Source organism: Eleginops maclovinus, chromosome 2, assembly GCF_036324505.1.
Source record: "Eleginops maclovinus isolate JMC-PN-2008 ecotype Puerto Natales chromosome 2, JC_Emac_rtc_rv5, whole genome shotgun sequence".
Taxonomy (NCBI): Eukaryota; Metazoa; Chordata; class Actinopteri; order Perciformes; family Eleginopidae; genus Eleginops; species Eleginops maclovinus.
Window position 1 is genome coordinate 8,831,129 of NC_086350.1, and position 17,090 is coordinate 8,848,218.

A 17,090-nucleotide genomic window follows, 5' to 3' on the forward strand; every position below is an offset into this window, starting at 1 on the left:
TGTAAAACACAGACTGGGGTCAGTGCAGGAGAGTTTGAACCGGGCCGGTGATTTGGTGCAATGCGAACACTTAAATGGTTCAGTGTGTGCAGGCTGTCAGACAGACAGACAGGCGGAGCAGCAGCCTCCCACTCCTCCTGCTGCTGGAGAAACACAGCAAGGTCGGTGTTACACAGCACACACAGCAGCTCGGATGTGAAGTGTCTTCCTCCTGCAGGCAGCCCGACCTCAGCTCACTACATCCCCGCTTTGCCACTGACTGAATCCCGCCTGACAAAGGGGGAGGAGGAGGAGGAGTGTTTCCCAGTCACAGGGATCTGAACAGCGGGGAAGCTCAGAGTCGGGATCCGCTACGTCAAACAGATTAGTCAAATAACCTCTCGGGGTAGGACATACCTCCTTCCTTTGGGCTTGCCTGGCTGCATGCATGGGCTGTGGAAGCTATATAGTCTGACAAATAGCCAGGAAGCCCTTGGCGAAACACACAAGTACTTTTTCTTTTTCTTTTTTTTTCTGAGGCTGGCTGTGCTTGATCCTCCAGCAGCGTCTCTTGTTCTTCTCCTCCTCCTCTCCCCACCCCTGGTGCGAAATGGCGAAAGAAAACGGCGAGTCCAGCAGTGATGGGTCCTGGAAAAAGCATGTCGATGATATCAAGAAGATATTTGACTTTAAGGAAGTCCTTGGGACGTGAGTAACCCGATAACACACAAACTTTGTATCCAGTTGTGCAAATTAGTGGCAGACAACAATGACACAATGCTTTTCATTTCCGTGGAATCGGTGGAGACTGACAGCTGTTGAATATTTGTTGAATTCACTCAGAACTGCTCGATGGAAAAGAGAAAAAAGGCCTTTTGAAGTTACAGCCGTCAAAAAGAGACATTTTAAAGATATTTAACCCTGAATGGATTGTTCAGGGAGTGGAAATTATGTTTCACGAGACAAAATAATGTGTGAAGTCAGAACCGCTAGGTACCCTTAGGTAGCTACATCAGAGTTCATTCAAAAACAGCGTGTTTTTATTCTACCATGGACCAGGGAGATACACAGAGCAGGCAGCCATTTAGTTTAGGGTCGTTTTATACAACATGAGAACTATGAAAAAGACATCAGGGCCTATTTTCTCACATAAATCAGCTCTTCAATTAAGGGACCATCTGTATTGACTTCTAGTGCTCAGTGTCTTTCTTCTCCAAACACAAGGGCAGGTTTAAGCAGAGACACATTATGTCTGGGTTAACAGATACTTGTTTGCAGATTAAACGCTCTAATGTTATATTTGTGTGAAGGGACCATTTTGGATGAAGTTATTCTCTTTCCGTTGGACCACAGCAACCAAATTCCAGTTTATTTTGGTCCCCTGTTAGTGCTGCTTGACTTCATGCGTTTGTTCCTGTTTTTGAATTAAGTTTTGCTGCAGACAGACAGCCTAATTGTTCCCCTAAATGCAAGACCTCAAACTGCTAAAGAGGTCAGTGAGTCACTATTGTGACTCAATGTATTTCTCATTTCTTCCTGCTGATCTTTAGCCCCTGAAGACATGACCATCCTCCCATAGCTCGGAGGAATTTAATGACGTTTGTATTGCTGGAGATTCGGGGAAGGGCCTCTGCGAGAAAGGGGTTTCCCTGGGGAAATATGCTTGTTTTTAAAAATTGGAAACAGAAACTGGTGTGAATATGAGATGAAGAAAGAAATGGCCTCAAGTCACCATGTTTGTAGCTAAACTGGAATATTTCACGGATGATAAAACAGACACTTTGTGGTTGTAATACATGCAAGCCTCATCTTCTGCCAACATCATAATCTGTCTTCTCATTTTGTGCTGTTTGGCATGACAGACAGTTTTTTTGGTTTGTTTCTTTACTGAGGAGCAGGATCATACAATTTCTCATCCAGATTGGTGATTCATAAAGCTCACTCGACACTTCATCTGTTGTTCTAAACAGTCAGACGCTGCTACCTGGAGGCTGTTCCGATTTCCCCTTGGGTTTCATGTATGTGTGAAGCGCTTCTGAACAACACGCAGTGAATCATCCTGATTTACTGTCCACACAATGGCCAGGTTGGAGGAACACACATTGCTCGCCCACAACATGAACACACATCTCTGAGACCAGTTTGTCACTATTCAGCCCCTTATGATCCACTTCAGGAATCGGGAACATTTAATGTAGTTCCTGTGCTTGTTAATAAATGAGCGCACAGCAAGGTTCAAAAAAGGTCAGCTAAGGGCTGGAAGCCTTGCAGCTTTGCTTGAGGATTAAAAATATACGAGAAAGAAGTGTTGGCCAGAGTAGGAGACTAGGATTATCCTCCTCTTCCTCCTCCTCCTCCTCCTCAAGCTCCTACTGCTCCACCTTCAAATGGAGCTTACTTATAAGGTCTCCCTGTCAATCCTCATTCATTTCCTTTTACACACCAGCGATGGAAGTACATGTACTCAAGTGCAATACTTAAGTACAATTAAGAGGTACTTTACTTGAGTATTTGTATTTGACATACTTACATACTCATTAAGACCTGTCTTATTTCACTACATTTATCTGACAGATGCTATGCCCTTTTTACATTAGGTGCTATAAACTGACAGCATCATTACTATAATTATTGGTTTCAGTATTATTGATCAAATTTTAATTTTTGTAGATAGATTTTGCGATAATATTGATAGAACGATTTTGGCCACGATTACCCTAATAGTGCACTATTAGGGTAATCGTGGCCAAAATCGATGTGAAAATCGATGTGACATGTGACACATTAAACCTCTGGTTAGTTAACATATGATGCAATGTCATGAATAAAAGCTACCTTCATTTTACTGTTATCAAAATTAGCTCTACTCAAAACAATAAAATCAGTCATGATAATCAAATATTAACAATACATATTCACATGGAGCTTTTGCTGCAGATTGTGTATTTTGAGAACTTTATCGGTATATACTGTATGTATTGCTTTTACCTACTTTTAACCTAGTAATCCTACATTGTGTTTTGGCTACTTTTATTTAAGTAAAGGATACATTTTCCACCATGGCTGCACAGAGATCCGATTTCATCAGCCCCCGGAGGCCTGCGTGTCTGCGTGTGAACGTTGTGATTAGATATTGACAGGAGTTGGTGGAGTAAAAAGCCTGCGGCGGTGACAGTAGAGCTTTGGTCACACTTATTCTCCGTGTTTCCTTGCAGTAGCTGTTTGTAAGCTAATGAGATCTTTGACACTGAAGCCAGTCCTCAAACCTCACCTCCACTTTGCCTTGTGGCTAATTTGAGAGCCTTAAGCTGCTGAAACTCTGTGGAAGCAAATTAAGTAACCTGAGCACAAACACCTTCCAGACCCCAGTAACAACGTACTGTCGCCGACTGATTAATGAGGATGCACTAATTTTCTTTTCTCTCCTCTAAAACTGCTCGATTACAAGCTATACCCACATTTAAAATCAGTGTCCTTGACGTGGCACGCATCAGCATTATTCTAATAACGGGTTACATGGAGATTGCTGTGGCTCCAAAGTCTGCGTCAGTGGGGCCGTCACGACTCACAAATGTAACAAAAGATTGTGGAAACACAACACTGTCAAGGAAACTGTATTTTAATGTGGGTGAGTCACATCATGGCCAATACTCCCATCTGCTTAAATAGGTCTGTAACTCATAGATACTGATAAAGTTTATCGGATCGGTGCCTCCCTGTTGATAATTGAATGCGCCGATGCAGTGTATGCACTATTGACCAGCTAATGTATGTATTTTGTCTTATTTACCCTTTGACCAGTTAAAAAGCAAACATTATCATCATTCATTTTGAGTTGTGTTTCTGTACACATGTTAAATATAAGCCCAGTATTTATATTTATATTATTGTTGGTCTCTCCCCATTCCTGGGCGAAGTATCTCTCTCTTTCTCAGCTTAGATCTCAGTTTGTTCACCAGCTGGATGTTAACTTTGGTGGAGTAGTTAGTTTACAGTGGTAGTGAACTAAAGTAGTTGAGTAATAGTCTGGACAGAGAAACAATGAGCTTAAAACACTCGTGTGTTTCGCTCTGTAGAGCCGAGGGGGACTGCTGGTTCTACACTACGAGTGACCCCTGCTTTTATGTGATTTAGAGAGGACATATTATGATCATTTTCAGGTCCATATTTGTGCTTTGTGCCTCTACTGTTTCATGTCTCCATGCTTTAATGTTCAAAAAGGTCTTTTTTTTCTCATACTGCCGGTGCTGCAGCACCTCTTTTCACCCTCTGTCTGAAACCAGAGCCCAGTCTGCTCTGATTGGTTAGCTGGCCAGCTCTGTTGTGATTGGTTATCCACATAGAGATGTACAACCCCGTAGCTTGACACGTACAATGTGTTTTGAGCCCTAACCAGTAGACGCTTGAATATTATTTAGTGATGTTACAGAAGTAAAAAAAATGGAGTCCAATTTGTCTTTACCATTAATTTCCAAACATATAATATTAATGAGATAACAGGCTTTTGTCTTATACATTCTATGATCCGTGATGCATTTAAGTGACTACCTTTATGCATTGATAATTTTCTGAACATCAGCTTCTGTAGAGACTAATTTGTTCCTTGATGCAGGAAAATGGCAGCTAGGCAACTAGCAGGTTGGACGTCCTTGGTTGCTCACCCACCAAAGGAGACTACCCACCACCGTCCTCCAGCTACAGTCACTGTGGGTGGAGATACTTTGTCATTGACAGTAATGAGGGAGAGTCAAATAAAATAATGCGTACTATGAGTTTCCATCAGTATTCATGTCTCTCTCACCACAATGAACAACTGCAAAGCCAACGTGTACTACATGCTGCGTTCAGTGTGTTAAAAGTGTAGCACACTGACCTGTTTCGAAGCACGGGAAGCGAAAATCATCCTTGTTTAAATTACTGCTGGGCGGTATGGTTAAATCAAATATCACAGTAATTTTGACCAAATCCCCCCGACTAAGGTATACAAAGAGATTTATGAAAGAGTTTTTTGATAAATAATGATCAGTAATGTAGCTATGATGACTTAGTGGCTTAAAACAAATAATAAAAAGTATCAAATGACGTCCCATTACTATGATGCAGCCTTTAAAACCAGGTGAAAGACAACACTTCTGCCATATTAGAATATACCGTTATCTGAAATCTTATATCTAGTCTTGTTTCACAAAATCCATATATATTGACAGGCATTTTGCTGATCCTTATTTAAATATCTCATCCTCTCTCCGACCGCCCTTACACAGTTTTCTGCCAGTATTTTCCCTCTATAGATGTGTTTCCTTTTGAGTTCTTTCATGAGTCCCATTACCCGTTATCACGCTGTAAACTGATCATCAGTCTGTATTGCATATTCCTGGAAAGCAGCCTCCGGTGCATTCAGGGTGTTTTTTGGGTAATGGTTTCCAGCTTTTGTCGTTTGAACTGAGAGAGCCTCTGGATCTCATTCAAGTCATATTATTGGAGTTTTATTTAATTTGCAGCATCAGGTCAGTGCTGTTTGCTACCTGGCAGGGCATGAACTAGTGTTGGTTAGTCTGGCAGTCAGCAAGGAAGAGCCAACCTGATCTGATGACATCGGTCCTCTGCAGCGGTGGAAAGGACAACTTTGAAATATGTGTACTATACTTCAGTCGTACCATTTCATGCAACTGGTGTTTCTTTTTCTCCACTACAGTTATCTAACAAGGCTAAACAATCTAATGTTGTAGAGTTGCATTGATAACTCGATTGACAGAAACTTATTTGCCTCTATTTTCATAATTGAGTAAATGTCATCTTATGTCCAAAATGACCAAAAATACAGTTTTCAACCCTTTAAAGATGGAAAAGCCCAACGTTACCCTGATTTTCTATCATTTTTGTGGGTTTTTGACTGGAAAAAACAAACATTTAAAGACATAACCTTGTTTTTTAACATTGGGATTGGCCTGAAAAACCCATTATTAGCTGGAAATCAACAGCAATTTCATATTGTTTTATCACTGATATTCCTACTAAATACTATATAAACAGGTTTTGGAAACTTCAACTACTGCCCTTTTTTTACAAGATTCTTAACAGCAGACACAAAAACTATTATAAAGAGAGATCTATCGTCCAGTATTAGTGTGTTTCAGATGATGACGATGATGTATATCAAATAGCATGCAGAAAGTAGTGCCTGTTGGTTGGAAATGTTGTTATTTTCACGTAGTTTGTCCAGCTGACTCTGCATTTTCGAGAGCTCTGAGTCGACAGAGTAGCATATCAGAGCCGAGCAGATGGTGCTGTTAAAAATAAGAAGTGCTTGTTGTAACTGTAAATCTGCTGCCAATATAACTTCTATTAACAATTCAGAGAGATCCTAGTAAAGCTGCAATCTGGCGATGACCATGCTATTTCTGATAAATATACAGATACTGCTTAAGTGCAATACATTGGTTTTAAATAAAACAAAAATAAATACCCTACTGAACCAATTGAGCTGAACAGGGACCAATGAAATGAATGATAATTTGTTTTTTATTGTCCTATACATCCAATATCTGTCTTGCTTGCTTCCCCAATTATATGTAATTTATTTATTTATTGAAAGCTTATATTATCTGTTATGTCATTGCTGTACATTGAACACAGAAGGTCACTCTGCTGATCACTCTACCTGCATTATAAGGCCTGCTCTTTCCATCCCATATGTTGCGTAACGGCTCGCTGTAATGCATCTTACACAAGACGATTCAGGGTGATTACTCAGCAGTGACACAGTACAGCCAATGTTAATAAGCCCGACGTCGAGACCCCCTCCTTTAGGAAAAGAGAAAAAGAAAACCTCTGACACTCACTCTAACAGTGGCGCTTCATTTTCATAATCTTTAAAGGACAACCAGCTGAGGTCACTGCCCAGAAATGTTTTTGATGTTTGATTCACGACTTCACTTTGCATCAGTTTCACACAGAGCACAGCTCACATTCACATTTCACATTTAGTCAGCCTATTGGCTTGATCGTGGCACACGCACACACACACACACACACACACACACACACACACACACACACACACACACACACACACACTCATCTCATACTGTCATCCGAGAGCCGTGAAGAGGTGGCTCAGACGAATTTAAAATTCAAATGTTATTATTCATCTCAGTGAGTCAGTACCGCTGGGGCAGAAAGATTTGTTCTGCTCGTATTTATCTTGCAGGATTGATTGAGATGAGTTTAAATAAAGGGTCTAGTTCAAATGCAGGTTTTCTCTCATCACTTAATGCTCATCTCCAACAGCTAGGATTATTCCAGAGATTAATAAGGTGCTGGTTGTTTCATAGGTTGTTGCAACAAACCATTATTTTCATCATCGTTGAACCAATTCAGTTTTTTTTTTAAAGAAGTGTTTAAGGGGCGAAGGACCAGCTTCTTATTGCCTAACTTTCCAAACCATTGTATTACCATATGACAAAATAATCACCAAATTGCCCCATTTTTAAAGCTGGAATCAGAAATTGTTTGTCATTTTTGTGTTGAAATGATCAATCAATCAACACACTGACACTGAGGAGGCTGGTGCCGCTCACTTTATTTAACAACAATTGAAAGGACTTCCCTATCGAATCCCATCTATCCGCCCCCAGTTACTCACCTGGTAAAGCCCTCCTCCAGTTTACAGAGGAGTAGCTGCCTAACTAATGGTTGTATCACTTGGGTTGTGTGTGGAGGTGTTACTGCATCTTTGTGTGTATGTGCAAATAGATGGCATGTGGGTAGTACCATCACCATATGTCTCCAACAGACATTGCACCTTCTCTTTTCTGTGAATTAGGAAAAATAGATTCAATACTTGCAGCTCATTTCTCAAGCTTAGTGAATTGACAGCGCCAGATTCTGTCATTCATTGTCATTCACAGGAAGTGATGTTGCTGCTTGTTAATGTGGTGAGCAGGGGTGGGGAGTAACGGTGCTACGCTCTCTAAACACCCTCAGTGAGTTCGCAGGCTTCCTGTGGTTTTCATCAGCACGTTTCCCCTGCTGCAGAAAGCATGCTCTGAAAATAAAACCAGCTTGCAAGAGAGGCATTTGACAGTGGAGGATTTTATTTTCCTGCTCATGTCCACACAGCTGGGGAAATGGGTTGCAACAGCTGCAGTTGGAAAGATAGTGCTGTTACATGCCATCAAATAAAGCAACAACTTCCTCACGTACACGATTTGCATATTGTCCCAAGTCATGTAAGAACGAGGTCAAAGTCAGAAGGGCGCACGCTCAAAGCCCCCGCCATGACACCCCGGGGCCAGCTTTGTGTCCAGGTAGTGTGTTTGTGTGCAGTCTGTGTTCATGTGCTCTTACTGACCCTCCCCCCCGTGATAGGCTGGAGTGGTGAGGGATTAGCGTGGATTTGAAGGCCTCGCTGGGATTTAATGCAGCGAGTGGTGCTGAGGTTAGAGCCCGGTGGGAGAAACTGATTACACTCTGAGAATATAATGGACCTTTTGATGTTGGCCGTGTTGCCCTTTTTTTAATTTAAAGGCGAAGGTCATTTAAGGTGTGTTTCACTACGTCACTGTCATCCAATGTTATTTCTGCAATTAAACCTTTTTGTCAGAAAGAGAGGCTTTTTAAAAAAAAGATTTCCCAGCTTTGTCCTGTCTTGGCAGGAGATTACTAAAGAGATGCTGGTATAGTGGATTGCTCCTTTGTAACATTATACCCCTTTTCCTTTAAATACATGTGGCTGCTAGCTAGAAAATCCATCAAACTGAAATGTCTACCAGCAAACACTACAATGGATCCTTCAATCTATTGAAATAAACACTATGGAAAATGTGCAATATTGTATAAAAAAGACTATATAAAATATACAGTGTATGTGGCTGAATGGCGTTTTAGCGAGCCTTGTGTATGCTTTCAGGATAAGGTTGCAAAAAATACAAATATTTAAACTATTATAAATTAAAACCACTGAAGGGAGAAAGGATTATAAGGAAGTATAAAAGCACAGAGCTTTATTTATTTGAGTATAAAATAATGAAGTACCGCCCGGCTTGGTTAGCAGTTTATCAAGAATTTATGAATTGAAAGAAGAGAGGAGATATAAAAACACAATCTCACTTCTTTAGCCTCAGGCTCAGATTTCGATTGTATTCCTTCGGTTGCGCTGCAGCAAACAAGCCTTCGTCAGAGCTCATGAGTGGATGTAATTTGCGCCTTTTTAAAATCACATTTGTTGTTTTTCTCCACTGTACAAAATCAAACAATCCTTTTTTAAAAAAACATCTCCACATTCTTCTAAAGGTGCATTGAGGAGAGGAACGCCTGTGAAGGTGAAAACAAAAAGGATGATGATGGGGGGGGGGGGGGCAAATCACGCTGCCGGCTCAGCCAGATTTATTAAGGTGGACTGAATGTGGTATCATAGCAACAGATACAGATTGCTTGAGCAAATATTCCTTTAATTCTGTATTTGTTTTGTAAAGGCTCTCATGTATGGAGACAGATGGTCCTGAGGAGGACACGCTATCTGCCGTCCTAAATGGGTGTTTTTTTAGAGGTTTTAAAAGTGTTTGCTGTGCTTTTGGCTGCACACGAGCACCGAGCTTAAGCCAACACAGACGGCTGTCGGCCATAGTCAGGGACTTTGGCAGTTCTCAGTAAATATTCACAATATGCTGTTTGTGGACTCTCGCCTGAGTGCCCTCTATCTACTCACTGACGATGAGTCAATATTGACTAGGGTGCATATAAAGCAGGACTAACACAGTAAAGTAGCGCAGTACTGTACTTAAGTACAATTTTGAAGTACTTGTACTTTTACTGCGTATGAGTATCTCCACTAATGATACTTCTACTCCACTGCATTTATTTATAAGCTTTATCTACTTTTAACAAAATGCCTCTCTAAAAATTAAACTCTTTGTCACAAAAGAGTCAAATTATTTTAAATGTTTACAAAAAGTCAATCAGAACTTTGTTGGTCTACAAAAGTAAAATGCTACTTGATGCAACACTATTATCTAGAAATGTCACATGTATAAATATAATTACATACACATATAAGGGCAATTTTTCTTCACAATGTTAACCTTTACATTATTTATTTGAAAGCATTTTGCTGATTCAAACTTTTGTACTTTAACTTAAGAATGATTTTGAATGCAGGGCATTTACTTGTAATTAAGTATTTTGACAATCAATGTTTTTGTATTTTTACTCAAGTAATCTGAATACTTCTTCCTACGGCTCACGTATTTCTCTGTCTCTGTTGCAGCGGTGCGTTTTCTGAAGTGGTGATGGCTCGTGAGAAGGCCACAGGAAAGATGGTCGCAATCAAGTGCATCCCTAAAAAAGCACTAAAGGGGAAGGAGACGAGCATCGAAAATGAAATCGCCGTTCTTAGGAAGTAGGTACCGTCTGAGTGAGCCGCGGGGGAGTGTGCAGAAGAACAGTACTTTAGAAAGGGTCAGCACCTCGCGGCGTCCTTAGGGAAGCTTGTGTGTGTCTGAGTGATGACTCAGAGCCAGGAGGCTGGTGCCGCTCACTTTATTTAACAACTGTTGTCGGGCTTAAATGACTTCCCTGTCGAATCCCATCTATCCACCCCCGAAAGCTCACCTGGTAGAGGCATATACAGCTCAAGAGGAGTCATTTCTCCCTCTTCCCCTTTCATTATCATTAAGCTATACTGTCATTAAAGGCAATGTCAATATGTCACATTTTGAGGTGCTTTGCAGTAAAAAAAAAGAAGTAAGAACAAGTGAATATATTATAACAATAACTAACCTAATTATTTTTGATCGATAAACTCAATGCTTTAGAAACTCAAGTGTGAGGATTTTAGATAAATAAAAGTCTCTGAGTTGGATTCAAACAAGGAGTTTATTTAAGAGTTTTGGACATTAATCACCTTAAATGTTAAGGCTAAATCTGGGAATTTTGTTGCACGACAGAGGGTTAAGTGCAGGAGAAGGAGACATGTCTCTCTCTTCCTCTTTCATTATCTTAAGGTATACAATTATTAAAGGTTATATAGACTGAAAATGTACCACAATTATAACTGACCAAATGTATTCAGACAATGGGAAGTGTTTTAAGGAGTAGTATCAAGGTGACTATTTTAGAGTTTCGGACACAATCACCTTAAATTTTGAGGCTAAATCAGGAAGGAGTGCAAAAGAAGGAGTCCTTTCCCTCTCTTCTCCTTTTATTATCTCAAGCTATACAATTATTAAAGGCAATAAGAGCTAAACATAATCTTGCTGTTTAGAATTTGTGTACTCTTGTTTTATTTTTGATATTGAAAAAAGCAACGGTGAAATATAATATAAAATATCCACCATTTTGGGTCTTCACAGTGTACACTTGTATGATAGGATTGCACTGAAACCAGGTGATCCTCCTGCAGGGCCTGATGGGTAATCCCTCAGAGGAGCTCGGTTATCACTCACTGTTGAAACGAGCATGCCAGTTGTTGGGTGTAGTTGCCTGGTTACAGTTGCTATCCTTTGAATCATCCCTGTTTTGATTTCTCATCCCTTTTTCCTTCCTCTCTTCAATCCTTTTACATGGCTCACTATGAAAAACTGCACACCTTATTTTCATTCTGGACTTGGTATTGAAAAGGAAGTTGTGAAGGTTGTTTAGTCCTTTCAGCCTCCCCCTGCCTGCCTCCTCCTCCTCCTCCTCCTCCTCCTCATCCTCCTCCTCCTCCTCCTCCTTTTCCTCCCCCACATTTTCCTTTTCAGCCACCTGCCCTTGTGAACACACTCAGTCATCTGCATATTTCCTCACAGAGGTTTTATAAAAACCTTGTGTGTTTGGTTGCCTGGACACAGACTCCCAGCATCTTCATCCCCCCTGTATTATTATTTCCTTCAGGTGCTCCTGCTGACGGGGGTTGCCGCTTCATGACTCATTGGGTAGCATCCTCTAAGAATCCCTCCCCCCCCTTGCCTCACCTCCCCTCCCCCCCTCGCTCTCCATCACACACAAAACCTTCTCCCTGGGTGAAGGATACACTTTATTTTCCACACGTGCACAAACACACCGAGTGTAATCACAGACAAAGTGCAGCGAACCAATAGCAACAAAATGTCCGCTTTCTGTTGGCAGGGCATCATTTTAACAACAGAAAAGGCTAATTGCACCTCATTAAAGGCCTGTGCTGAAACAAAAAGAGGCTGACATCACGCAATGTGCATTTTTTTGTCCTCCCTCTGCAGGATAAAGCACGAGAATATTGTGGCGCTGGAGGATATCTATGAGAGTTCGAACCACCTGTATCTCATTATGCAGCTGTAAGTACATCAACCCATCACATCGTTAGTTTAGGTCATCTCTGTCTCGTTTTCTTGGAATACACGTCGGTAATGTACCTACGGTATTTTTGGCCTCAGATGAACGTCTGAGTGAATTCAGCGGGGCTTTAAAGATGAGTGAGATAATATGAGGAATATGTTGATCCGAGGGTTATATAATAAGATTGATAGCACTCTCATATCAGTCTGTGTCATGTGGAGCAGTAAGCCCCCTTTGTGTCTGTCCAGTGTGATTATTTTATTATTATATTCGAGTCACAGAGCTAAGCACCTGTTTTCAAAAAAAAAAAATACCCCCTAATCTGTGCAATATTCAGAAGGTCATTTGAAATCTCTCTTTGCCGTTCTGAAGGTCTTTCCAGGACCCTCAAAGACTCCTCTAGCCATCTGGATGTAAAATGATTTGGTGCATGATGCAAAAGATTTTTATCCAGGTAGACCGATATTACACATGATTATATGAAGGAAATATAAACATGATAACGTGCTGACATTAGAGTGGATGTCATACTGTTTGATAAACAGCATCAACGGCAATAAGCATATTATCTTTAAGATCACAAAGTCTAAGCGTTATCTTGTGTTGAGGCTTTCACAACTATTGAGTCAAATTGCTAGGATGTAGTTAAAAGGGTTGCAAACAACTTGAAATGCATTTCGGTCAGTGCTTGTGAAAGTAAATGTGTGAAAACCTCTGGGCCGCTTTCCTGTGAGCCATATATCGTCATGATTTCTGAGACCTCTCCCCTCACCACATCATTTCACAGTGTTTGTGACTAATGCACCAGCAATTTAGGCAGCCATTATCTGCCCTCATTGTGTCCCCGAAAGGTGCGTAATGTTGCCTTGCATCCACAGGCACATTCTCATAATTATCGCTCAACCTAATATGAGTCACTTGTGTCTTGGCCTTTTGTTAATGCATTTTAAAGTAGATAAGATTAAATTGCTGATACATCCGTTGCAAGCAATTCAAAGTTACATAATGTGGCAAAGGGACAAAAGTAATGATGACACAAGATGAAAGTGCATTTGGAAAAGTAAAGTATATAATCACCACTGCCTGATTTAAACACACCGTTTAAACTTCAGCAGTTAAATGACAATTAAATGTAATCATCTAATTAATCTGGTGATGAACTGAACAAGAGATTTCAATTAATTGATCCATGTACAATACATGAACCAGTGTCATTGGGGTTTCCCACTAATCATTTTAATCTGTATTTATGTCACAATTGTAAGTGCTCTACAGCCAAGAAAGAATAAGGAAATACCATTTAAAACAAAAACACGCTTTTTGGTTGACATTTCAAGGTCTAAAATGCAACAATACCCCAAGGTTTGGGAAATTAAATGTTATAATAAAAGAAAGTCACTTGTTTTATTCCAACAAGGAGGCTGTTACCTTAATTATTTAAGGCTGAATCACTGGCTGGGTCACTGCGTAGCTCACCGGTCAGCGCAGCGGCCCCAGGTATAGAACACCCAGAGGCAACCTGTGGTATCAAGGTTCTACTCCTGTCAGTGAAGGGAGACTGACAGTGGAAGGGGAGACGCTATACCTGTTACTCCCCCAGGGCGAGCTATACGGAGTTTGTTTTGTCCAGCAGTGGCTCAGTCAGTAGGGGCTTGGACTGGGAATCGTAGGGTCGCCGGTTCAAGTCCCCAAACAGACTTGAAATATGGAAAGTGAACTGGTCCCAGTTCACCTCCTGGGCCCTGCTGTGGTGCCCTTGAGCAAAAGCACCGGACATCTCCAATCCCCCCTCCCCCATTGCTCCCCGGGCGCTGCACGGTAGCTGCCCACTGCTCCTAGTGCTGGGATGGGTTAAATGCAGAGGGCCAATTTCACTGTGTGTGCTCTGCTGTTTGCATGTATGTGACAAATAAACAGGGTTTCATCAGGAAACTTTGGTGCAGGATCAAGGGTTAAGTAGAGAAGTAACAATACTTGTATTTGTAAGGGGGACTGAAAAAGGAGCCAAATGCGCATCCACGCATCATATTTACTGCAGAGGAATTGGGTTGTAATTTGTAGGTTAACCGGGCAGCAACATAAGCCAAAAACTAGGTCCTTTTTTTGAGATGAAATCAATAATTTGTGATTTAAATACTAATATTACAATGTTCATGCCACTGGACAGTTACGTTTTATTAAATAAACCTTTCTCTTGTGCTGACAGGGTGTCTGGAGGCGAGCTGTTCGACCGCATCGTAGAGAAAGGATTCTACACTGAGATGGATGCCAGTCGCCTCATTCGACAGGTTTTGGATGCAGTCAACTACCTGCACTCTATGGGCATCGTGCACAGAGACCTGAAGGTATAGCAGGGTCTATTATATATATAGTTTAACATAGTTCCTCACAAAATCCACTACAGGAGCTAGAAAGGTTTTGCCACTCATGGAGGAGGACCCTTCAGTCGTAGTGAGAGGGAAATCCCTTCAATTTAACCTGTGAGGGAGGATATTACGTGAGCACTTCACGAGGCATCACCCACGGAGGTTAAATGTCTGGGATTTTCCTTCTTGCTGAAAGTGATGAAGCCTCTTGGATGAGCTGTAAAACCCCCCGATTCTTAAATGACAAATCTGGTGGATTTAGTTTCATATTTCATGATGTTACTGCCTTGATGACTGAAATTAATATATATATATTAATACATGAGGTCCCATGAGCAAAACTGAGACACATATATTTTGTAACTACTTTTCTTTGGTTTCATGATAAACTCAAAACACATTTGGAAAATGAAGTTTAAACCAAAACATACATAGCTTGAGGGCCTCTCTCTTAAATAAGCAACAACATCTTAATATATACAAAGAAATGTGCACTCATACATGCGTCCTTTATATATCAACAACCAATAATGATTCTGCACTTTTAGGAAAATAGGTGGGTTAGCCTTTAAGCCTTTTTCTTTTCTATTGTTTGATACTCAGACAATGAAGCATAAAGATATACATTTTAGTTTTAAATTCAAATTTTATTCCCTTAATTTTGCATTTCAGTCCATGCATTCATGTATGATTGGTATCACAGACCCAGTTTGTAAATCTTTTCTGTTTATTTTCAGCCTGAGAACCTGCTTTACTTCAGCCCCCATGATGAATCAAAGATCATGATCAGTGACTTCGGCCTGTCAAAGATGGAGGGAACAGGTGACGTGATGGCCACGGCCTGCGGGACTCCAGGATACGTGGGTGAGGACGCCCTCTGATCTCTGGAAACTTCCTCCAGGATAATTAGATCCACTAGCCGGCTAAGCGTGATTAAATCTGACCAGGCAGAAGCCACAGGTTGACCTTAGCCATCTGCCGCAGGAAAACAACAAACATTTACATTCTGCTCCCGCCTCTGTGTCATGATGAATGTTTGAAAAACTGTCTGCATTGTTTCACTATATTAATGTGTCTTAATATCTGATCATCTTTTGAAATATTTTCTTGTTGCAGCTCCTGAAGTTTTAGCTCAGAAGCCATACAGTAAGGCAGTGGACTGCTGGTCCATTGGGGTCATCGCCTATATTCTGTAAGTGCTCACGTTTCAATAGATGATTATTAACTGAGCTGAGTTGTGTGTTCATAGATTTTCATTTATTTTTAAAAACGTATTCAAACAGGCCCATGAAAAACCAGCAGCAAAATCATTTAGATTAAAACCCTCTTTATAAAGAACAAAACAAGGGGCAAAGTTACACCTACAGACAATGTAGCTGCAATGCTAGGCTACATAGGCACATTGTACAATTCTCACGTTAGCATGCTCACAATCATGCTTTTATATATCTTTGACTTTATTTTATTAATTTCTTACGTTGAATTTTAGTCTTCAGCAATGCTAGCTCTGTGAGGCACACATTCTCACGTTAGCATGCCCACAATCATGCTTTACTAAAGCTTTAGCATTGTTCTTTGTTTAGGATATTCTTACACCTCTGTCGGTTGTATCTTCTTATCAATTACTCGACTTAATCATATATTTTAGATGACTATGAATTCATTTAGAAGACCGCAGCCCTACGTGTATTTCACTGAAAAACTGAATTATGAATCTAATGTTTACGCTACAATCTCCAAATTCATTAGTGTTCATCCTCTGGGTTTCATAAATGTCTGCAGAAACATTTCGTCCCATATTTTACATATTTTAGTCTGGGGCAAAGTGATTGACTGACAAGCAGTTTGACAAAGTTATTAAAAGAGAAACACACCAGCTAAATGGAAATACTAAACACACCAATAAATATTACATAAAGGATCCCACCCTAAAGATGTGTTAACTTTAACACTGCCCACAAGAAGTCGAAAACATTAAACCTGAAATAAATCCAGATTCTAATATATGCACCATTTGCTCTGGCTACTATTTTAAAGAGACTGTAAAGCGTTCAGTGGAAAGTGTTGCGGGAAGCTGTTAAATTAATTAAGCAGTGTTGCTCGTTAGCAAAGAGAAAATCCCTGATGTCGTTAACCGCTCAATAGGTGTGAGGACATTTTAAGGTAATTGATGCAGTGTTTCTCAAAATCAGCTTCTGCTAGGTGTATTTTATGGAATAATTTAGAATAATTCACAATATAGATCACAGTTTAAATATACAAAAGGAATTTATGTAGTAGATTTGGCAGTCCTTCCCCCATCATATAACAATGAACCGTTTTTGTGCCTAGCCTGGCTCTAGTCTCTGTAACCTCCCTAACAGTCTCCTGTTGCATGCTAAATGAAAAAGCTAAATGCCAGTGAATGAGATTAGGCCACAGCTAATCCTTTTTAGAATTGGGTTAAAGTTT

At 40.5% G+C, this 17,090-nt stretch overlaps 1 protein-coding gene across 1 annotated transcript in view; it reads left to right on the forward strand.

The window, feature by feature from the left end:
* Nucleotides 1–17,090, forward strand: part of camk1db (calcium/calmodulin-dependent protein kinase 1Db) — a 21,711-nt gene continuing 4,621 nt past the window's right edge. The window contains exons 1-6 of the mRNA XM_063912652.1: nucleotides 1–687; nucleotides 10,247–10,378; nucleotides 12,198–12,272; nucleotides 14,480–14,618; nucleotides 15,377–15,503; nucleotides 15,756–15,831. Of these exons, the coding sequence (XP_063768722.1) occupies nucleotides 590–687; nucleotides 10,247–10,378; nucleotides 12,198–12,272; nucleotides 14,480–14,618; nucleotides 15,377–15,503; nucleotides 15,756–15,831 (647 nt within the window). The 5' untranslated portion in view covers nucleotides 1–589. The remainder of the gene's footprint in view (nucleotides 688–10,246; nucleotides 10,379–12,197; nucleotides 12,273–14,479; nucleotides 14,619–15,376; nucleotides 15,504–15,755; nucleotides 15,832–17,090) is intronic.